This window comes from Equus asinus, chromosome 16 (genome assembly GCF_041296235.1).
Source record: "Equus asinus isolate D_3611 breed Donkey chromosome 16, EquAss-T2T_v2, whole genome shotgun sequence".
Lineage (NCBI taxonomy): Eukaryota > Metazoa > Chordata > Mammalia > Perissodactyla > Equidae > Equus > Equus asinus.
This window is the reverse complement of record NC_091805.1, coordinates 27,855,384-27,879,709: the sequence shown is the minus strand read 5'-3', so window position 1 is coordinate 27,879,709 and position 24,326 is coordinate 27,855,384. Positions and strand designations below refer to the sequence as shown.

Below are 24,326 nucleotides of genomic sequence, written 5' to 3'. Positions count from 1 at the left end.
GTTTCATCTATACTGAATTCAATAGCAATTTTTAAAGTGCTTCTTTCTTATTAAATCTTTCCAAAGTATTCATTTTAGTTTTCACTGGAACAATAACTCTTTTCATACTTCATGTATCATTGGTTTATATGATATTTCATTGTTATGCCAACAAAATAATAAATTCAAATGGCATTTAAGAGGCTTGGGAACAAACCCAAGTGACTCTCAGGGGACACAAACTCAATGACAGGAATGGAAACGTGTAGGTATACTAGAGAATGGTCTCCTGCCTTGAGAGTTCTGCCAACATGTCGGCATGTTCTACAGAGAACATCTGAAGAGCAAGTTTAGTCAAGTTCAGTTAAGGAGCTTCTGTAGAGGCGGTTTGTTTCCTTTCAGGCCCCCAGTGCCTTTTGCTTTGGTTCCTCACTGCAACCTCCCTCCAAGGCCTGTGGTACCAAGGAATTTCACGAACTCTTTTCCTCCATTGTATCAAAGGCCTATCACTTGGATGATGACAGCAAACACTTACATAGTACTTACTACGAGTCAGGTACTATTCAAGGTGCTTTAAATGCAATAAGTAATTTAATCTTCACAATCATCCTGTGAGATGGGTACTTCCATAAACTCCCATCTTTGATGAGGATGCTAAAGCACAGAATGGTTAAATGACTTGTCCAAATTCTTATACCTAAAGATGGTGGAGCTGGAATTCAAACCCAGGCAGACAGGCTCCACACACAGTCACACACTCTTAACTACTCAGTCATAAATGGATTCTTTTTTTATGCCACCACAAGCAGGTGACTGGCATCAGACCGTCTTGCAGCATATCGAAGGCTCCAGGTAGTGGGCTGGGGATCAGGGCAAAGACTGGACACAGCAACTCGCAACTGGAGACACTATGTTGGAAGAAGTGGGGTATCAGAGAGGTTTTTGAGGAAGGAACTTGAACATGAGAGAAAGACAGTGATTCAGTAAAGAAGAAACTACCTCATTATCATACCTATTTGGACATATTAAACTAGCAAACTAAACTGTTCTAAAATTTGGGACCTAAACTGAATGTCACTCTGATCATAAATCCCGGTCTTTGTGAGCAGTTGCATTAATCGTTCAATAGAGGAGTACACACAATTGAAAAATTAAAGCAGCCATTTTACAAACGGATTTTTAGCCAGACCACTAGAATAAATGCTGACACTGATCAGCCAGAACAAGAAGTGATTCAGAAAGTTCTGATGCTGGGCTTTAGACTACATTACACAAATACATGTTTTCTGAACTACTGACATAATATTCCTTGAACTGAATAGTAAAATTAATATGTATTAAACTGAGAGATGTTTGAGTCTGGACTAGGAAAGTAACCTTGGGATTCAGAATTTGCCATAGTAACTTACATAAAGGCACTAAAACAAAGCAGGAAAGTTTAAGCCAGATCTTGAAGAAACATATCCTCAGGAAATTGCCTTTTTAGTAAGATAAATTTATTTTTTATGGCTAGGTGAACAAAATAAACCAGAAATGTGAGCAAGAGCTGTCCTGGAATACAAACCTAATATTCTAGATCCAGCTCCTAAAACACAGTCCAATGTCAAGCAGCACACAGAGAGAGGACAAATACAGACACTATTTGAGGACATATTGCAAACGGTCACAGGGTCCTGCCTTCCCTGTATGACAACAATAGCCTTAGGGCTCCATAAGTAGAACTTTGGTAGGATGCCCATATGGTTTCAAGAAAAACCTGGACACAAAATTAAATTAATTTTAAAAATAAAATTGTGTTGCTCTCTCCCCCAAAAGAAAGACACACACACATACACACACACCATGATATGGGAAATACATTGCTAAATCTGTATTACACTCTGCATTTTACTATATATAATGCATATTTCAGAAAAATTAGGAAAAGGTGTATATGTGTATACATATATTTACAAAATTTATTTTCCCAGGAGAAAAGTTCAAATTCTGAATGGTAAATAATCTGGTTGAGACTGGCAATCCTAGAGTTTAGCAATGTGCTGCTGTCAATTAACTGGCAAAACCAGTATGATTTCTGAGAGTACAAACATCTCTACTGTTTAGCTTGGTGGACTCCGGTAATCTAAACCTACTGCTAATTTCATTAGAGGCTGTGTACTCTCGAGCCCAGAAGATCGCTTCTTGCCTCTGCAAATAGTCTGGTTCTTCCTCTTCAGGAACTCCAGAATAATTTATCAACATCCTATTTGAAATACAGAGCAATGGAGGGAGGAGAACTGTCTGGGTTCCTCAGTTTTCTGGTTCTGGTTCTGGACCATTGTGAGACCCAGCTACACTTCTTTGTCTTGAGCTCCAACAGAAAATCTATTTCTTATTAAATCTTTTTCTTCTTTTAAGCACATTTTAGTTACTTGCCAAAAAGAGTCTGACCAAAACAAGCGGCAGGCTTTCATTTGAAATCTAAAAGCCTGGAATCTAAACAACCCAGTTCTAAAGCAGAATAATGGTTTTTTAAAAGTACATTGAAATATTAAATCTCCTAATCAATGCTATTCATGAGAATCGTCTATTTTGAATCAAAGGCTTTGAGCCAAATGCATTCAGAGAAAATACATGTCATTCATGGAGAAATAATCATTCTCAATACTATAATGACTGTGAAGTTAAAAACTGCATTAATTACATTTTCTGTGACAGTGGCTTTCAAACCTATTTTAGGCAACAGAATATTTTCTTCTAATGCAACCTTAGGTTTATGTCCCATGCAAAGCACAGATGAGAGGGGATGTGCTCTGGCTGAAGCAGGCGCGCACGTCTGGGTAGGGGCATGTGTGCATGTGTGAACCTGCAGGCAGAAAACTCGCCCTGATGGCAAAGCTCTTCCCTTGTCACAAACCCCGAGGCATCGCCATGGAACCCCTGTGGCCTATGTGAATCAGAGCTTGAAAACCACTGTGCTAGACAGAGACAGCCAGTATTTTACACTCTACTGTCACAACCAAGACACCATATCAATCACAGGCCTACTTACCTGTGAGCTTTAAAACTTTTTCTATCAACAAAAATATCAATATCTGGGCAACGATGTTTCAAGTAAAGTTTCAATAAATCTTCTCCTAATTCAGATGCAGGATCCAAATTATAATTAACTTTAAAAGAGAAAAACAAGAGTAAAAAATAGTTCCTTTAATATTACAGATATCCAAAAATTTTGTGTTCTAATATTAGCAAAAGGTTTTTCCACACAGTTATCTAGATTAGCTACTGAGAAAGAACAACAGTGACTGGAATATTTAACCAGTAAATTCAAAATAAAACAAAATTCTAAAATCATCTATACTTTTTCTTTGAAATATATATTTCCACTTATATTTAAATGTCGATATACCTTTAAATATAGATACACATTTAAATATACGTAATATTATCATGAAATTGTACACCAAAGTTGAAGCCACTTCATGAACATCTGACTTAGAAAGTCGGAAAATTTTCCAATTTTTATCTATTTTTTTTTACTACTTAATGCTTTCCTCTTCCTGTTCGTGGATTTATGGCTAGAATAATCTGTGAACCAATACCAATTCAACTGAAATCAATAGCAATTATAGAGCACTTACTATGAGTTTAGCACTGTACACAATATGGAGAGGTACAGAAAATAAATATTTAAAAAGATCTCTACTTCAAAAGATTCACCTTTTAGGTAGTGGGAAGTGAGATATAAAACATGTACATAAAAAAAAAGAAAAACATTACACTGTATATCATAGCTTTGTCAGTCCAGACACTTGAGTCAGTGCACCTGGTAAGGATCAGTCACTGGGGCCAGATTCCCACTAACCAAATTTATATATTTATAAGCCAGAATGCCCATTTGGTTCTACTATCAAAAGAGATCCAGAATACAACTACTACTCAATATCGCCACTGCTACCACCATAGTCCAAGCCCCATCATCTCCCTCCGGGATTTCTGCAATAACTTCCTAACAAGTCTCCCACTCTTTTTTTTTTTTTTTTAAGGAAGATTAGCCCTGAGCTAACATCCGCTGCCCATCCTCCTCTTTTTGCTGAGGAAGATTGGCCCTGAGATAACATCTATGCCCCCCTTCCTCTATTTTATATGTGGAACGCCTGCCGCAGCATGGCTTGATGCTGCACCACAGGGCTGGCCCAAGTCTCCCACTTTTGACACCACAGTTTACTTTTTGTTTTTTCACTTTTAAATTTTTTTATTTTTTTAATTGCCGTAACATTGGATTATAACATTACATAGCTCTCGGATATATATCATAATATATTTAGAATTCTGTGTAAACCCCCAGTTTACTTTTAATAAACCATTCAGAGGCATGTTTTTAAAATATAATTCAGATCACGGCCCATCCCAGTTCAAAACTACATGGCTCTCTCCATTTCCTTTAAAGTAAAAGCCTCAGTCTGAGGATGGCTTACCAGGCCCCACAACATCTGGCTTCTTATTATCTCTCTGAACTTACTGCCTACGTTTTTGCTTATTTTCACACTGCACTCTTTTTTCATTCCTCCAAATGACAAGTTATGTTCCCATCTTAGGATATTTGCACTGCCATTTCTTCTGTCTTCAACACTCTTCTCCCAGATATCTACTTGGCTAACTGTTTTCAAAGCTTTGTTTAAACATCACCTTTTCAATGAGGCTGACTGGGCCAAGCATCTAAAATTGCAACTCCCATCACTAACACTCCCAATCCCTCTTCCTCTGTCCTATTTTTTCTATAGCATGTCACCTTTTAACTCCTCTACATTTATTACTTATCTCCATCCACACCTTACCTTCTCTAACTAGAATGTAAGTTCCAAAAGGGCTAGAAGGCCATTCTAGTCATGGAAGTAACTCTCAGGCCCAGAACAGTGCCTGGCACATTATAGATCCTCAATAAATATTTGTTGAATAAATTAATGTATCAAATATTGCATAATGAAGATTTTTGAAAGAAAAAAACACAAAACTCCAAATAGAATTAGGCAGTGGAAGAGGGGAGATCCTACTTCTTCTAGATATTCCTATAGAAGACAACTTAAAGCACAGAAATTAATGCGAGATACTCAGGAGAAATCGTCTTCATTTTCATGATTAAAGATCAGTCTGATCTTTGACACAAAGGGAAAACCTGGAAACTTTTCAAAAGAAAACTAAGTTAATTTGATAGATGCTTACTTACTGGGCAGAGTATCTCAATTTGCATTTATGTATTCAAATAGCCTATTGAACTTGAATATATCAGTGTGGTATAATAAAAATATATATTTGGTGGTTGTTCCGCAGTTCCTGGGACAGAGCTCCTAAAACTCTCTGGATTTCCTAAGTTAAGGTAGCATCTTTTGGTGTTCATAACAAGCCCTTTTCAACCACACTTGTGTTAATACTAACGAGGTGACTCAGAGTGGCGCCCCTAAAGAGCTTTATGATGGGGGCTGGTCACCAGAAAGACCTAACGAGTGATTAGGGAGGGAACTTTCAGCCCCATTTCCTCACCTCCAGGAAAGGAAGTGGGGCTGGAGATTGAGTCATAACTCTTGAGCAATGAGATCCAGGGAGCTATTAGATTGGTGAACACACTGATGTGCTGGGAGGGTGGTGCACCCTGAGAGCACCGACATTCCTTCTGTGTACTGCCCTTTACCCTCCAGACCTTGCCCTATGTATCTTTTCCGTTTGGCTGTCCTAAATTGTATCTTTTATAATAAACTGGTAAATGTAAATTAAATATTTTCTTGAGTTCTGTGAGTCATTCTAGCAAATTACTGAACCTTGGAGGGGGTGATCATGGGAACCCCCGAATTTGTAGTCGCTGGGCACAAGTGCGAGTAGTAAAAGGGACCAGAATACGTCACCTCAAAACATGTCATTCTGGCATAAAGATTACTTGGAGCTAAAGGCAACTGAGAACCAGCAGATGCAGGAAAAGCTCTTTACCTCCCCCTAACTGCCTAAAAATAAAGTATAAATTTCCTCTTTTGTAAAAAAAAAATTACATTTATAAAGGAAATTTCCATTTGTAAAGATATCTCCATATCAGGAAGAAACTACTCTTATCATCTGACACAACTCTTATCACTGGACTCCCATCTGCATAACAAGAGAACCCTTATTTACGATACGTTTTCTCCCCTCAGCTTACCATAACTTGCCTCCACCAACCATAGCCCAAATCCCTTTCTTTTGTTTAGTCAAAGATGATCTATAAGCCTCAAACATCCGGCCACCCTCCTTGAGTCTCACTTCTTTGTGAAACTCCCAGTGCAAAAGTAAGTAATGAAAATGCTTTTTCCCCCCCGTTATCTATCTTATTTCAAGTTAATTCTTAGGCCAGCCACAGGACCTAAGAGGATAGAAGGAACTTTTTCCTCTGGTTGAAATAAATTTCTAAGCCCAAGATGGAGCCACTCCTGCCTTGGGTGTCACATCAGCAAACCGAAATTCTGTGCTTCTGTAAATGCTCCACTTGCCCGGAAACACAGCATATCCAGTCAGCCAATCCCCAAATACCAAGCCAGCTCTGGGCTCTATACTCATTTCCTTGTTCCTCGATCTTTCTAAATAAGGTCAGATATGCAACCCCAGCCAATCATGCCCTGTTTTGGCATTGCCTCTGCTAGCGCTCTACAAAATTCACTCTTGCCCAAATCCCTCCAGAAGAGGGCTCAACTGCTTGTGAGGCACTGTACTCCCCCAATCCATGGATTGTTTTCCTTTGAATAAAGGACATCAAACTCGTTACTAAATTGTTTTAGTTTTGTCATTTGACATTCCTCTACAGTAGCCTAGGCATCCCATTTGTGGCGAGCATCTGAAGTGGGGACAATCTCATGGGACTAAGCCCTTAATCTGTGGGGTCTGTGCTAAATCTGGATAGTTAGTGTGAGAATTGAATTGCTGGATACCCAGTTGGTGCAGGGAACTGGTTGGTGTGTGGAAAAAAACCACTTTTGCTATCAGATGTGGTGTCAGGGAAAAAAAACAACACAATCACAGAAACCCAAAGCTTAATGTTCCTCAACCTGAAGTCATTATTCCATTCTACCATAAACTTTCTCTGCTTATACTCCATAAGCCTGCAAAACAGTACCACCCAAACTCCTTAAAATAGCTTAGACCACATGTCTTAGTTTGCCTGGGACAGTTCCAGTTAACGCCTGTTGCCCCAGAATAACTATCAATAGCAATAATATTTTTTCACCTTTCACTCTCTCAAAGTGTCCCAGTTTGGACAATAAAATATAAGGTTATCCTGTATATAAGGCTCTTCATGATCTGGCTTCTGCTTACATTTCCAGGCTCATCTCTTACTGTGACCATTCCTGTCCCATACTCCACTCCACTCCCACAACAAACCATTTCCAGTTTTCCGAATTTGCTACATGCCTGGCTCTCTCTGCCTAGAGACATGTTGTTTCCTTTGTCTAGAATACTTCTGCCCTAAACTCTTTTTGCCTGGTTAACTCCTGCTTTTTCTTCGGGATTCAATTCAGACATCACTCCCTCCACGTAGCTTTTTCTAGAAGCCTAAGTTCTGGTAACATGTGCCCTATTTGTGTCCTAACAACACTTTGCATGTAACGCACCTGTTTCTCTTACTAGACTGCAGGACAGGAACACTACCCGTTTTGTTCACTCTTCTATCTTCAAAACCTAGCACAAAGTTGATAAGTAAATAATGTGATCAATAATTAGAATGGCATTCCAGAAACAAAGAGCAAGTGCCAAAGGACAGAGGTAACAAAATACAGTTCTTAGTGGGGGCAGGTGGGTCACACCAAGTAATTCAGTAAAACTAGAGTTTTGAGGAGTATGGGGGGTTGTGAAGAGAGGACGGAGCAGAGTTCTAGGCAGGGGCCAGTTCACAAAATCCCCTTATACCAGGGGAAAGAATCTGAGACTTACGTTAAGGCTATGGGAGACCAGTGAAGAATTTTAGTAAGTGGAATGCCATGAACAGACTTGCAATTAACATTGTTCCACATGATATAAACGGAGAGTGGAACAAGAAGAGGCCCGGTGACTAGCTGGGGTGCAAATTCTCAAGGAAAACAGCAAAGTCCTGAAATAAAGAAATGGCAGGAGGATAAAGAAGGAAAGCATTTAAGAATATTTAGGAGATAAATCAACAGACATGGTCATGAATTGAATGAATGAAAGGTAAGAGAGTTAACTGAGTAGAAAGACGGTGATATAATTCAAACTGATAGAGTATTTAAGAAAAGAGCAGGTTGAGAGAGGCAAGTGATCAGGTGAGTTTGAGACAAGGTAAATTTTGAGATATTTAAGGTATATTTAGACAGATATGTCTAGTCAGTGGCTGGATATGAAGCTCAAAAAAACCTGGAGAAGATAAATTATTTACGGGGCAGAAAGATGATGTGCCAGTGAAGGAGACTGAGGAGCGGCCAAGAAGGCAAATCAAGAGAGCACAGTGTCATAGAAGACAGAGGGAGTTTCAAGGAGGGTGGCAGTGATGTGACAACTTAACCGCTGTGCCACCAGGCTGGCCCGTATAACAATTGTTTTTAAAAGATGAGTTTGATCCAACACAATTAATATAATAGGGGACAACTTGAGCATAACATGAACTTTTCATTTGCTTAGGTGCAAGTTCATCCAAGAGAAACCCTAGGTCAAGGCAGAAAACTGCACCCAGCTCAACTGAGCCATGTAAGAAGACACAACACACACATAAACGCCTGAAACATCTACCAAATACCTCAGTGCACTGCATATGTTGTCAGCCACACCCATCCATAGCCGGTGTTACAAACTTCCATCTGATTTCAGAGAACCAACTGTTGGGAGATCATTTTCTATGAACATTTTTGTGTTTCTGTGTGATCTGGCCTTTTTCAACAGAGCACTAGCAAATCTGGAGAAAGGATGATTAAACAGCAAACATGCCGTGGAAAATAGAGATAATGAAATGCTCTAGAAAGATTTAGAGACTTTCTTCTCCCCTGGACCGTTTTCTTATACTCCAGGGTAGTGAAGCTGCCTTCCCCTCCCCTCACCAGAGAAGATTTACTTCCTTTCCAAAGTAAAGGTCTCTCTCTCTCTCTCTCTCTCTTTCTGTGCTGAGGAGAATAGGAAGATCTGCCAGGAGCCTATAAATGTCTCCTAATCTTGGTGTTCCTTGCCTGTGGTGCAGGGTAACAGCTCAGGCCCTCACCACATAGCTTCATGGGGATTAGGGCTTGGGAACTGGTGCTAAGATGCTCTGAGAGTAATAACCAGTCTGTTCCCTGATCCAGAGGCCTTGAGTTTCCTGTTAGACTATTTACTACGTCTACATCGATATCATTAATACCCTCCTTCCACCAATTCACAATAATTCACAAGCCACAACCCTCTCACACCCACTACCACAAACAAACTAAAGGTCTTTTTCAAAGTCGAATGCCATATTTATTATAGTATTTATGTATTCCTGAATCATTTAACATGTATAAAACTATGCTACCATTTTTGCTGGGTTCCTATCACTTTAAAATGTGTCACGACAAAATTTTCAGTAATTTTTTGTGTCATGACAAAATATAATGGTGATTTTTTTGTGTTGCATAGTGTTTTTTAATGAATGCATATATTGGGTTATAATAGAACTGACCCTATGGTCTGCTAAAGCTTTTATTGGAGGCAATTAGAATAAAGATGATGACATCTGGAGGTTTAAAAGGAGAATTGTGAATTGTGTGTGTATTTATGCACTATAACTTCATCTCCAATTACTTGGGAAAAATGAGAGTTGACCACATTATTATTTTCACTTACCCACAAAACATTTACTGTCATTACATTTACTTTCATTCACTCGTATGTCATTTACTTATTTTAAAAAAGTCTGTAGAGCTGATTTTTGAGTATGCTTTTCCCTAATGGTATCAGAATATAATTACTTTCATGGCTATAAAATTTTATAAAAATCCACAAAAAATACCTCACCAGTGGCAACTAAATTGTCCTCTCCATTGCTGATATCTTCTGGAATTTCATGCTTCAGAAGAGAACAATCAGGTGATTTTTTACCTAAGGACTCTGTAGATGACCTTCCATCATTGTCAGTACACTTTTCAAAATTGAAGTCATGTTTCTTTTGTGGTACCCCACTCTCCACTATCTTTTTCCTAAGAATTTCCTCTTCATAGTTTTTTATGTTTCTGTTTGATGAGTATACAACCCTAAAAGAAAAAATATAAAATGTTAATAAAAATAATGTTTGTGATTCTTAAAAGCTAGTTTCCCAATGTGCCACTTTCATGTATAACAACTACATAATTTTAAAACCTTTTTAATCTGGACTAACTATAGAAAGGTCAATCTAAAAATAGCAGAAAGTTTGAAAAGTAGTCTATAAAATTTTTTAATGTTAAAAAGGAATATATAATGCCAAAAAATTAGATAACCTAGATGAAATGGACAATTCCCAGGAAGACACACACTATCAAAACTGACTTAAGATGAAACAGAATATGTGAGTAGACCTATAACAAGTAAAGAGATTGAATTAGTAATCAAAAACTTCCCACAAAGAAAAACCCAGGACAAGGTGGCTTCACTGATGAATTCTACCAAATGTTTAAAGAAGAATTAACACAAATCCTTCACAAACTTTTCTAAAAAATAGAATAAGGCACTGCCCAACTCCTTCTGTGAGGCCAGTATTATCCTGATACAAAAGCAGACACAGACGTCACAAGAAAAGAAAACCATAGACCAATATTCCTTATTAATATAGATGAAAATACCTCAACAAAATAATAGCAAACTGAATTCAGCAACATAGAAAAAGAATTATACACCATGACCAACTGGGGTTTATCTCAGGAATTCAAGAGTGGTTAAACATATGAAAATCAATGTTACACACCGTATGCTGTGGTCTGAATGTCTGTGCTCCACCCCAAAATTCACATGTTGAAACCTAAAGCTCAATATGATGATATTAGGAGGTAGCGCCTTTAGGAAGTGATTAGGACATGAAGGAAGAGCTCTCACGAATGGGATTAGTGCTCTTCAAGAGGCTCCAAAGACTCCCTCACCTCCTTCCACCATGTGAGGGTATAGTTAGAAGTCAGCAGTCCACAACCCAGAACAGAGCCTTCACCAGAACTCTACCACACTGGCAATCTCATCTTGGACTTCTGGCCTCCAGAATTGTGAGAAACAAATTTCTGCTGTTCAAAAGCCACCCAGTCTGTGGTATTTCGTTACAGCAGCCTGAATGTACTAAGACACCATATCAATAGGACAAGAACGACAGGATTATCTTAAGAGACACAGAAAAAGCATTTAACAAAATCTAACACCCTGTCATGATAAAACACTAAACAAAGTAGGAATAGACAGGAACATGCTCAACCTGATAAAGGACATCTAAAAAAAACCATAGCTAACATCATACTTAATGGTCAAAGACTGAAAGCTTTCCTCCTAAGATCACAAGGATGTCTGCTCTCACCACTTCTATTCAACATTTAACTGGAGGTTCTAGCCAGGGTAATTAGGCAAGAAAAAGAAGTAAAAGGCATCTGGATTGGAAAGGAATAAATAAAGCTATCTCTATTTACAGATGACAAACTTGTATATAGAAAATCCTTGGAAATCACCATAAAGACTACTTGTTAAATGAGTTCTGCAAGGTTGCAGGATACAAGATCAATATGCAAAATCAATTGTATTTCTATACACTAGCAATGAGCAATCCAAAATGAAATTAGAAAATAATTCCATTCACAATAGCATCAAAAAAATAAAACACATAGGACTATATTTAACAGACAAGTACAAGACTTGTACACTGAAAGCTACAAAACAATGCTAAAAGCAATTAAATAAATGGAAACATATTCTATATTCATGGATTGGAAGATTTAATATTGTTAAGATGGCAATACTCTCTGAACTGATCTACAGATTCAGTGCAATACCTATCAAAACTCCAGCTGCCTTTGCTGCAGAAACTGACAAGCCAATGCTCAAATTCAAATAGAAATGCAAGGGACCCCGTATAGTCAAAACAATATTGACAAAGAACAAAACTGGAGGATCCCTGAATTCTAAGGTTCCTACAAAGGTACAATCACCAACACCGTGGTACTGGCATAAGGACAGACACTTAGACGAGCGGAACAGAACTGAGTGTCTAGAAGATACATTTATGAGCAACTGATTTTCAAAAGGGTATTGTGATATTGTGATTTACAATATGAAATGATTATTTGGTCTTTGTCCACTGTTTCTGGCACATAGCTCCTAAAACCCTAGTAATTTCCTACATAACAGCCATAGGAACATTTTTTTATAATACTTAGTTTTGTTCCCAGTTCCTGAAATAGCTCTAGAAGCATAAAGGTAAAATAGATGTCTTTTGTTATTCATAACAAGCCCCTTTCAACTACACCAGAGTTTACATTAATGAAGTGACTTTTGGAAAGCACCTAAGGATGGGGGGTGGTTGCCAGGGGAACCAACAATGTGACTAGAGAGTTGGCACTTTCAGTACCCCACATGACCTCTGGCGAGGGTAGAGGTTGGGTTAAACACCAATGGCCAATGATTTAATCAATCATGCCCACATAATGAAGCCTCTATAAAAACCCTAAGGAGGTTTTTAGGGTTTTTGGAGAGCCTCCAGGTTGGAGAATATATGAAGGTGCTGGGAGAGTGGTAGGCCCAGAGAGGGCAAGGAAGTTTAACACCCATTCCCACATACCTTGCCCTATGCATCTCTTCTACCTGGCTGTTTCTGAGTTATATCCGTTTATCACAAACCAGTAATATAAGTAAGTAAAGCGTTTTCTTGAGTTGTGTGAGCTGCTCTAGCAAGTTAACCAAACCTGAGGAGGGGTCGTAGGAACATCCAATTTATAGCCACTTGGTCAGAAGCACAGGTAACAACCTGGACTTATGATTGGCATCTAAAGTGGCGGGGGGAGGGCAGTCTTGGGACTGAGCCCTTAACCTTGGGATCTGACGCTTTCTCCAGGTAGACAGTGTCAGAATTGAGTTACACCTGTAGGATGTAGCTGGTGTCTGGAAAATCTCAGAATTGCTTGGTGTAGGGAAAAATCCCCACACATTTCACAACCAGAAGTGTCAGAAGTAAAATATTCTACGAGTAGAGTATTAAGTCTAGAGGAGACATACAGGAGTGTCTTTTTCCTTTATAGGTGTCCAGACAATCCAACAGGAAAAGAACAGTCTCTTCAAAAAATGGTGCCAGGACAACTGGATATCCAAATGTGAAAGAATGATGTTGGACCCCAGCCTCACACTATACAGAAAAATTAACTCAGGATAGGTCAAAGATCTACACATAAGAACTAAAAGTATAAAAATTTTATAGGCATACACAGGTATATATCTTCCTGACCTTGGATTAGGCAATGGTTTCCTAGATATGACACCAAAAACACAAGTAACAAAAGACAAGGTAGATAAAATGGAAACCACAGGAATTTACAACTTTTGTGCTTTCAAGGACACCATCAAGAAAGTTAAAATACAACCCACAGAATGGGAGAAAACTTTTGCGAATCATATATCTGATAAGAGACTCGTATCTAGGATATATAAAGAACTTCAACTCAATAATATAATGACAAACAACCCAATTAAAAAACGGGCAAAGAATGTAAACAGACAGTTCTCCAAAGAAGACAATCAGCCAATATGCACACAAAAAGATGTTCAACAGGGGGCCGTGGCCAAGTGGTTAAGTTCATGCGCTCTGCTTCGGTGGCCCAGGGTTTTGCCGGTTCAGATCCTGGGTGCAGACATGGCACCCCTCATCAGGCCACACTGAGGCGGCATCCCACATGCCACAACTAGAAGGACCCACAACTAAAAGTATACAACTATGTACTGGGGGGATTTGGGGAGAAAAAGCAGAAAAAAAAAAGGAAGATTGGCAACAGTTGTTAGCCGAGGTGCCAATCTTTAAAAAAAAAAAATGTTCAACATCATTAGCCATCAGATGAATACAAATCAAAACCATGAGATACTACTTCACACCCACTTGGGTGGCTCTAACAAAAAAACACAAATAATAACAAGCATTGCTGAGAATGTGGAAAAATTGGAACCCTCATACATGCTAGTAGGAATGTAAAATGGTGTTGCCTCTTTGGAAAAGAGTCTGGCAGTTCCTCAAAGTTTACCATATGATCCAGCAATTACACTCCTAGGTATATAACACAACAGAATGGAAAACACATGTTGACACAAAAACTTGTAAAGGAATGTGCATAGTAGAACTATTCATAACAATCAAAAAAGTCAAAACAACCCCAATGTCTATCAACTGATGAATGGATACACAAAATATGGTATATTCATATGCACAGAAAAGAGTTAACATAGCAGCCCTGACTGCTATCCTTTGAAAGACTTGTTTACAAGGTTGGCTCTTGGCTGGTATCTGGGAATATGATTTCAGGAGTGTTCCTAGCACTTTCTAAATGACAAGGTGGCTCATTATGCCTAAACTGTTTACACAAACAATATGGTTTATGCAGAACACCTGCTTTCCTTCTAAGAGTCTGGAATATGGGTACACGTTAGGCAGAGTGTGCCTATGTAGCCAATCCCCAATAAAAACCCTGGGTATTGAGGGGCCGACCCCGTGGCCGAGTGGTTAAGTTTGAGCAGCCCAGGGTTTCTCTCGTTCGGATCCTGGGCACAGACATGGCACCACTCATCAGGCCACGTTGAGGCGGCGTCCCACGTACTACAACTAGAAGGACCCATAACTAAAATATACAACTATATACTGGGGGAATTTGGGGAGAAAAAGCAGAAAGAAAAAAAAAAAAACCCTTGGGTATTGAGCCTCTAATGAGCTTCTCTGGTTGGCAATATTTCAGAAATGTTGTCACAACTCATTGCTAGGGGAATTAAGTGTGTCCTGTGTGACCCCACTGGGAAAGAACCTTGGAAACTTGTGCCTGGTCTCCTGTGGACTTCACCCCATGTGCGTTTCCTCTTTGCTTCCTTTGTAATAAATCATAGCCTGGAGTATGACTATGAGTTCTGTGAGTTCTCCTAGCAAATAGCAAACCTGATGATTGTCTTAGTGACCTTTCATCTGTCATAGAATGAAATATTCAGCCATAAAAAGGCACGAAATACTGATGACTGCCACAACACAGATGAACCGTGAAAACACCATTCTAAGTTAAAAAAGCCAGACATAAAAGCCCATGTACTATATGATTCCATTTATGTGAGATGTCCAGAATAGGCAAAACCATTAAGACAGAAAGTAGATTATTGATTGGCAGGAACTAGGGGGAAGAGGAGGGAGGAAGTGACTGCTGATGGGTATGGGGTTTCTTTTCAGGATGCTGAAAATATTCTGGAATTAGACAGTGGTGATAGTTGTACAACATTGTGAATATACTAAAACCACTGAATTACACACTTTCAAAGGGTGAATTTTATCGTATGTGAATCATATCTCAATTAAAAAGAGTGTACAATTGGAGACAGTGTGATAGATAACTCTTGAGGAGCTTTGATATGAAAGGGAGCAGAGCATGAGTATTAGCTGGTAGAGTATTAGCTAGAGGGGAAGTGGGGTCAGGAGAGGGTTTTGTTGTTTTTCAGGTGGCGGGAAAATATCATGTTTATATGCTAATAATAAGATCCAAGAGAAGAGAAACTTTTTTGGAAAAGTGAACACTGTTGGAGCAATGTCTCTGAATAGGTGAAAAGAAAAAGGATGAGATCTGGTGGACAAGTGGAGGGACTGATTTTAGAAGCACTGACGGTTCATCAATAGTACAAGGAAAGAAGACAAAGCATACGGTGCAGACGCAACTTAATGAGTAGATGTGGGGGAGTTTATGAAAGTTCTCTTCTTATTGCCTTGACTTTCTCAGTGAAATAGAAAGAAAGCTCATCAAGTGAAAATGAAGGTGGGCAAAGAGCAGTTGAAGGTTCAAGAAAAAAAAGGTGTGAAATAATCTTCAAGGAGAGTGGGAGACCAAATGGGACGAGGAAAATATAGTATGACTGCATGTAGTACGACTGCCAGAGAGCACTAAACTAAACAGCCTACTTGAGGTTCATGGTCATGATTTAAAGTGAGACTGATTAGCACGCACTTTTCTCCAGCCATATTCAAGCGTACGGATGCAGGAGTGGAGTAGCCAGAGAGTTGGATTTAAGGTTTGGGGTTTTTGACATGCAATTAAGATAAATTCAGAGGGAACAAGGGAACAAGGGAACAGAGGCTGTATGTAAAGTGAGTGACACAATGATAGAAAGGAATTTAAACTGAGCAAGATGGAAATGAGGACATAGGGGATATGAGACAACAAAAATGTGGTAAGATTAATTGTAGGTGCTGGTAGAATTGAATTATTAGAGTTGGAGTTTTAAGGAAGTAAGCCAGACAGATAGGAGGCAGAAGTTAAGAGAGTGAGATTCTTGGAATCAAGATTACGTAGGGTTACAGTTATTGCTAATGACACGATTTAGAATTTGACATGGTAGTGAGTGGTTGAGGTGAGGTGGAGAAAAAGATTACTGGAAGACAGGAATTAAAGGAGCTAAGAGCCCAGGGTATTGGACATCATCTATGCGGCAATTGTAATCGACAAGAATTATGTTACTCGATAAAACTGACAATAGTTAGTTTCTTCAAGGAATGAGGAACTGACCTGGGGGTCCACAGATGAGTGGCCAATGGTACAGACTGGTAAGATGAGATTCAAAGACAGGGGATTTAGAAAGAAGGGAGGGAGAAAGGTCTAGAGGCAGCAGTGAAGTTCACAAGTGTTTTAAAATATACCTGGGAATTTGGTTTTATTCCGGTATGGTCAGGTCTAATGATCAGGAGATGATTGCCATGGAAATGATAGTTTGTAACTCACAGTTCCCAAGAGGAGGGGGACATAGGCCAGCTAGGCAGGGCTACACAGGGAAGCAATAGGGTCAGTCTGGAGGCAGAAGGAGGGAGGGAAAAACATGGGCAAAAGCCTTTCTTGTGGCTTTTGTGGGAAGGAATGGGTGAGGCAAGGTAAACAGCTGAGCTACCTTAGGATTGGATAGTTTAAACAATTTGGGGGGTTCTGGGCTATAAGGGTGGTCTTTAGTTGTCTGGGACCTGGCCCTGGGATGATTAGGACAAAGGAACATTGCCTTCTGGAGCGTAAGAACCAGACAGAGGAGGTGGGTGTCCAAATGGATTCAGAACTAATTGCTTTGCATATCAAAGGCATGTTTACAGGAATTAGCTAACCCCGGAAGGAGCAGTCTCTCTGCAGTCAGTGAGGCCCCAGATGCCAGAGCATCAACAACACAGAAAATAAGAAAATATAGTTAATACAGTGAAATATAGATAGTACAGTAAGACACCCATCCCAACCACTTCCAGCCCTGCTAATATAAGGGAAGTGGCAGAAAAATAACTACCACCTGAGAAAGCTGCAGGGGAAATGGAACCCTTTGTTCTGTGCTGTTTTATGTGTTTACCTAATTGACACTTTATTCTAGCATCTCCCAGTTAGTGATGTTAAACCAAAAATCCAAAAGTCTTCCCTCTTTTCTTTCCTTCACACACACATGCACACACAGTCTCTGACAACCATAACAGGGTAAGTCTTCTAGGTAAATCAAAGATTTTTATGATCCGACTTAGGATCATGTCATACAGCAAGAACTACTTTCCATTGCCAATCATTTGAGTTATATGTGAAGTCACTGTATATAAAACAATTTTTCAAAGACTGTATTTCCTACTCTAACTCAAGTACACACCAAAGGATTCTACAATAAGTAGCAAATAACAGAGTATTTTAAAATCTTTATTAGTTATTTAAAGAGAAAGGATGTGCACTGAAGACACAAGCACTGAATTTCATACAGTAAGAATTCAAAAACCTATTTTATCAGAAGTTTTACTAAAAAAATTTGTCTCAATGTTTTACATTATAATCCTCTGTTTATGCTTTATATTAACATAGACAAATTTCAATGCAATCTTCTAAAAAAAAGGAGTACATCACAAGCACTTTCTATGCGCACGATACTACATGAGATACCACTGGGGACGTTCACATCAATCAGATGATCTAATCTCAAGGAGCTTATGTAACCACAGACATACATGACTAACCCAATATAAAACAGAATGTGATTGAGTGCTTAAAATAGAGGACCATGAAGTGCTATGAAGCACAAAGCCATTTACTCCAACTTCCTTGTTCTAAATATGAGAAAACCGAGGCTCTACGAAACCATAAAACAAGATAATGCATAGCCAGAAGGCAGATCTGTCTTGTGTCCAAATCCAGTGCTTCCTCCACTCTAACATACTGTCTCTCACTCAACCTCTTTCTCTATCGCTTTTAATGATAAATAAAGGATAACATTAATGTAATTTCTCCCTTTCTCTAATATACCAAAACTTGACCTATCCCAAGCATCTTCTTCTAAACATACACTCAACAGCTGAGGAAATGTATAATTTCATAGAGCCTACTACTGTTAACACTTATTAAAATGTATTCAGTGCTTACTACATGCCACACCACTGTGCCAAGTGCTTTCTAAGCATCTCATTTAACCCTCACAGTAACACTATGAGGTAGGTATTGTTATTTTGTCCATTTTTCAGATGAGGAAACTAATGGTAAGTGATTAGTCCAAATTCATACAGTTAGAAGTGATAGACCTGGCTTGACTACAGAGCCTGCTCTTACAACACTAGAAAAAAAGAGTACACATTTTAAAACTGATAGCTGGGACTCACTGATGAGCCTATGATCTATACTGGAAAATGATAATAATTTTCTAAATAGCACTTAAAGCATCTGTTTAAATTATAGTATGTCATACTGTTCTCCCACACAGCAGAAGCCAAGGTTAGGCAATTTCCATGTATGGTTTAGGAGCTTTATATAAGAAACTCTGAAATAATAAAGAAAAACAGATCACTCAAGCAACTGTCAGAGCATAAAATGAGGAAAAATAAGCCAAATCGCAAAAATATACTTAAAATTCAATTACCCAAAAAGAATTTTCTACACTACAGTCAACATGATTTTGATTATAGGCATAGTATGTTAGCAAATAACTAAAGGACTAGCATATACAAAACATCTAGGATCCAGGACATAAAACCACAAAAGTCCAACTCTGATTTCTCATAAAAGCCAAATTGATAATTGGCCCTGGCATTAAGGACAAACATAAAGACCAATGGAATAGAATTGAGAGACGAGAAATAAACCCTAATGTTGATGTGTGTATTAGTTAGCTGAGGCTGCCACAACAAAATATCACAAACTGGAGGCTTAAACAATGGAAATTTATTTCTCACAGTTCTGGAGGCTGGAAGTCCAAGATCAGGGTGCCAGCATGGTTGGGTTCTGGTGAGAACTCTATTCATGACTTGCAGTTGGTCACCTTCTCTCTGTGTCCTCACATGGTGGAAAGAGAGAGAGAAAAGCTCTCTGGTATCTCTTCTTATAAGGGCACTATTCCCATCATGAGGGTCCTACCCTCATGACCTCATCTAAACTTAATTACCTCCCAAAAGCACAATCTCCAAATGCTATTACATTGGGGGTTAGAGCTTCAACATATGAATGGGGGGCCAATTCAGTCCACAGCAATGGGCAACTGATTTTCAACAAGGGTGTATAGGCAATCAGATGGGGAAAGTGTAGTCTCTTCAAAAATGGTGCTGGGACAACCAGATATCCACGCACAAAAGAATGAAGTTAGACCCCTTCCTTATACTACATACAAAAATTAACTCAAAATGGATCACTGACCTAAATGTAAAAGCTAAAAGCATAAAACTACTAAATTCTTAGAAGAAAATATGAGAACAAATCTTTATGACTCTGGATTAGACAATGGTTTCTCATCTATAATAGCAAAAGCACAAGTGACAAAAGAAAAATTAGATAAACTAGGCTACATTAAAATCTAAAACTTTTGTGTTGCAAATGATACCATCAAGAAAGTGAAAAGATAACCTATAGAATGGAAGAAAATGTTGGCAAATCATGTCTGATAAGAGTCTAATATCCAGAACACAAAAAGAACTCTTATAACTCAATAATATAAAGATAAAATAACTCAACTGAAAAAAAATGGACAAAGGATGTGAACAGACAGTTCTACAAAGAAGATATACACGTGGTAAATAAGCACATGAAAATATGCCAATATCATTAACCAACAGAGAAATACAAATGAAAACCACAATGATATACCACTTCACATTCACTAGGATGGCTGTAGTAAAAAAGACAGAAGATAATAACAAGTGTTACAGGGATGTGGAGAAACTGAAACTCTTATACACTGCTGGCAGGAATGTAAAATGATATAGCCCCTTTGGAAAAAGAGTCTGGTACTTCCTGAAAAAGTTAAACCTAGAGTTACCATATGACCCAGCAATTGCACTCTTAGGTATATACCCAAGAGAAATGAAAATACAGGTTCACACAAAAATATGCATATGAATGTTCATAGCAGCATTAGAGATATAGCTCAAAAGCAGAAACAACATAATGTCCATCAACTGATGAATGGATGAACGAAATGTGGGATAGCCATACAATGGAATATTATTTGGCAATAAAAAGAAACGAAGTACTGATACATACAACAACACGCATAAACCTTGAAAACATTATGCTTAGTTACACAAGCCAGTCACAAAAGACCATGAATTGTATGAATCCATTTACATGAGAAGTCCAGGAGAGGCAAATCCATAGACACAGAAAGTGGATTAGTGTTGCCTAGGGCAGGGGCGTGAAGGAATAGAAAGTGATAGGTAACAGGCATGGGATTTCTTTTTGGGGTGTTGAAAATGCTCTAAAATTAAATTGTGGTCATGGCTGCACAACTCTGTATAAAAGCTAAAACCACTGAATTGTACACTTTAAATGAGTGGATTATATTTGTGATATGTGAATTAAATCATATCTCAATAAAGATGTTTTTAAAAACTAGGAATTGACAAATGTATAGTACTATACAATGACATAATTGCCAGTACTGGCTTCAAAATTTAGTTCCCCACTTACCTGTCATCATGAAGCACTGAAGTCAAGAATCACTAACCAGTACGTGCTTAGTCCTTTACACAGGACCTTGCCCCTAATGGGGCACAATAAACATGTGTTGAACAAGCATATGTGAGGCGTGGTGTGACAGAAAACCACTAAAACATCATTACGACAATACTAACTTACATATATTGGAGAAAGGGAAGAAATTATGGGAGGGCAGAATTTAAATTACTGAAATGAAACACAAATAAACACTTCAAGATTACAAAAAACTTAGTTAACAATTTTTACGGTGCTTACTGTGTGCCAGGTATTTTACATCTGAGGAAAGGCTAGGCACAGAGGGGTTAAGTTTGAGGCGCACAGCCACCATATGGCAGAGCAGGAAATGTGAACCCAGGCAATCTATCCCTAGAGACCACATTCTTAAACACTAAAATGTTTAAGACCTCTCTAAAGTCATTTTTTTTTAAAGATTGGCACCTAGGCTAACAACTGTTGCCAATCTTTTTTTTTTTTTTTTTCTGCTTTATCTCCCCAACCCCACCCCTGTACACAGTTGTATATCTTAGTTGCAGGTCCTTCTAGCTGTGGGATGCGGGATGCCACCTCAACGTGGCCTGACGAGTGGTGCCATGTCCGCGCCCAGGATCCGAACCCTGGGCCGCCGCAGGGGAGTGCGCGAACTTAACCACTCGGCCACGGAGCCGGCCCCTAAAGTCATTTAAATAGGTTTTTACAAAAGAGATATAATTTTGAGGAACTCCATTAGAAAGTACTTCCCACCTGGATACATTTAGCAAAAACAAGTGCCAAATAATTACACATATGGGCAGATAACAGTAAAGCTATTACTATTAACTATTAACACTATTAAAATACTGTTCTATTCAATTAGAATAGGGATTAATTTAAACTAGCTTCTCTCATTATTTAGCTGATGACAATTCTCTAAGTTCACCAAACACGAGTCCCTAAAATTACTAAGAAGTTCACTGAATGTTCTACTTTTAAAATTTTTGACACAAGCCATGAGAATAAAAAGTTGTGATCTCATATTTTTATAAACATACATAATTTATTCAAAGCTTTACATACCAATCATATAGAAGTCAGTATATAGCAGTGGTTCTCAACAGGGGGCCGGTTTACCCCCCAGAGGACATTCGACAATGTCTACAGACATCATCTGGTTGTCACAAGTTAGAAGGGGGGTGGGGGCCCTCAAAAAGAATGGGGAGGGAAAGTGCTACTGGCACTAGTGGCTGGAGGCCAGGAACACTGCTAAACATCTGAAAACATACAGCACAGCCCCCACAACAAAGAATTATCCAACCCAAAATGTCAACAGTGCCACTGCTGAGAAACCCTGACACACAGTAATTCATTCAAATTATTGGACAGCACACCATTTCTCCTCTCTCAGGATCAATCTCAAGACAGTACTTAGCCTCTCCCAATACTAAGCCTCTAATACTCTCATGCTAATACTTAGCCTCTACTAACACTAATTACTAAGATAATTTCGAATTTGAATGAATGGATTTTTCATTGAAGGCTATAAAACAGAGATGAAAATACACGAAATAAAAACATACACACATATATGTCTAAAAAATAAACAATTACATATCAGACTTAAATATAAAAGGAAAAAGATAAAGAAAGTACTTACTGTAAAAATGTTCTAAATTCTGAAGCTTCGAAGTTCTCCAGAGCGATAGGCTCATGATTTGTTAAATTATTCGAGGTCTGTCCAATAGTATGAAAATAGAAGTCAGGAACCCTTGCTAAAAGGACCACTTTGTGTGCTTTGAACAAAGTACAACCTACAGAGAAAGTAACATCCGTATGGATTTCTTCCCTTAGAAGCCTGTAAGAAATAAAAAGGAACCATGGTTTAATTAGTGATGCTCAGAAATACACAATATACCCATTTTTGTAAAACAAGTTTTAAAAATAACACAAACTAAAAAATACAGAGGTAACAAAATGAAAATAAGTTAATATGAAAACGAGTTTGTTCTCAGTTCATTCCAAAGAACACCATTTAATACTGGCTTAGAATCTAATTTTCTAAAATTTATAGTGGAAACAAAGGTAGTAACACTAAAAAGAGTAAGACTATTTTTTCAAAAAAATCTTTTCTTTTTAATTCCTTCTAATAATAAAATTTATCTTCTGCTACTTACGTTGATTTTCCTTTAAAAGGTACCTACTTTAGATTTATTTTGGAAAAAGAATACAAAGTAATATGGTCGTTGACTACTGAAAAGAATCAATTTTTTAAAATCTCACTAAAATTGATACAAAAAAAAATAAACAGTCAACAACACCAGCAAACCCGATAACAATAGACAATCCAGATTTGAAAATGGTACACTTTGTTCTGACTATTGTTAAATACCAAGTGTGAAATGCAGGCTTGGCTGTCAAGAATGTGACATGTAAGCCCTTTTCCATTTTTTCCCCCCACAAATAGAACTAAACATGCTCTAATCTATTATTAAAATGATGGATTCATGGTAAACCCATTCAAATCTCTTTACTAATGTACAGACATAGTTATGGTAAAGCCTACTGATTACATGCACAGTGATAGAAAAACAGAAATCAGTATAATAGAAACTGTCATAATCTTTTTGTCTGTGTGGTAACTACATATTTTTAGTCTCTAAATACGAAGTAATACTTCACATCACTATAACATTATCATCAGCAAGGTATGTACTCTCAGAGGACTTCTGTATTACAGGATATAATTGGCATTCACACCAGTGCACTACAGGAGGTACAAGTAATGGATAAAGAGACCTATTACAGTGAAAGCTCAGCAGGTTGCCACTGACACTCACACTCCCCTAAGACCAAGTTAATGGCTCCTTCTTCTGATTCCATCACCCTCGGTACATACCTCTATTACAGTACTTTTGTCATTGCATTATTATTTTTATGTATTTTTCTCCCTACTAGACAATGAACTCCCCAAAGGCAAAACCTGTGTATCCAGTAAAAAGCAAGAGCTCAATAACTGCTTGCTGAATTTTGTTGCATTCTACCCTAAACAAAACAAATGCTTCAGAGCACAAAGCTTTCAGAACCTTGGGAACAATGAGCCACCAGATGCATTTTAGTCAATATTTTCATCAATAAATTATTTTCATAAGTGATTTTTAAAGTTATGCAAAAATGTACTGATCCCTCAAACATTTATAAAAACTCAAATTGTGCAGGTATTCAGTTTGTTCCTCCCTCCCACACACCTTCTCTGCATCC

The 24,326-nt window shown here is 38.2% G+C and overlaps 1 protein-coding gene across 2 annotated transcripts in view; it reads right to left on the bottom strand.

Moving 5' to 3' along the window:
• The window catches only part of BTBD8 (BTB domain containing 8), a 79,788-nt gene that overhangs the window by 49,482 nt on the left and 5,980 nt on the right, over positions 1-24,326 (bottom strand). For both annotated transcript variants that reach the window (XM_070486821.1, XM_044749236.2), the window contains exons 2-4: positions 22,726-22,923; positions 9,955-10,190; positions 3,011-3,128 (exon numbers count right to left, since the gene is read on the bottom strand). In XM_070486821.1, the coding sequence (XP_070342922.1) occupies positions 3,011-3,128; positions 9,955-10,190; positions 22,726-22,923 (552 nt within the window). The remainder of the gene's footprint in view (positions 1-3,010; positions 3,129-9,954; positions 10,191-22,725; positions 22,924-24,326) is intronic.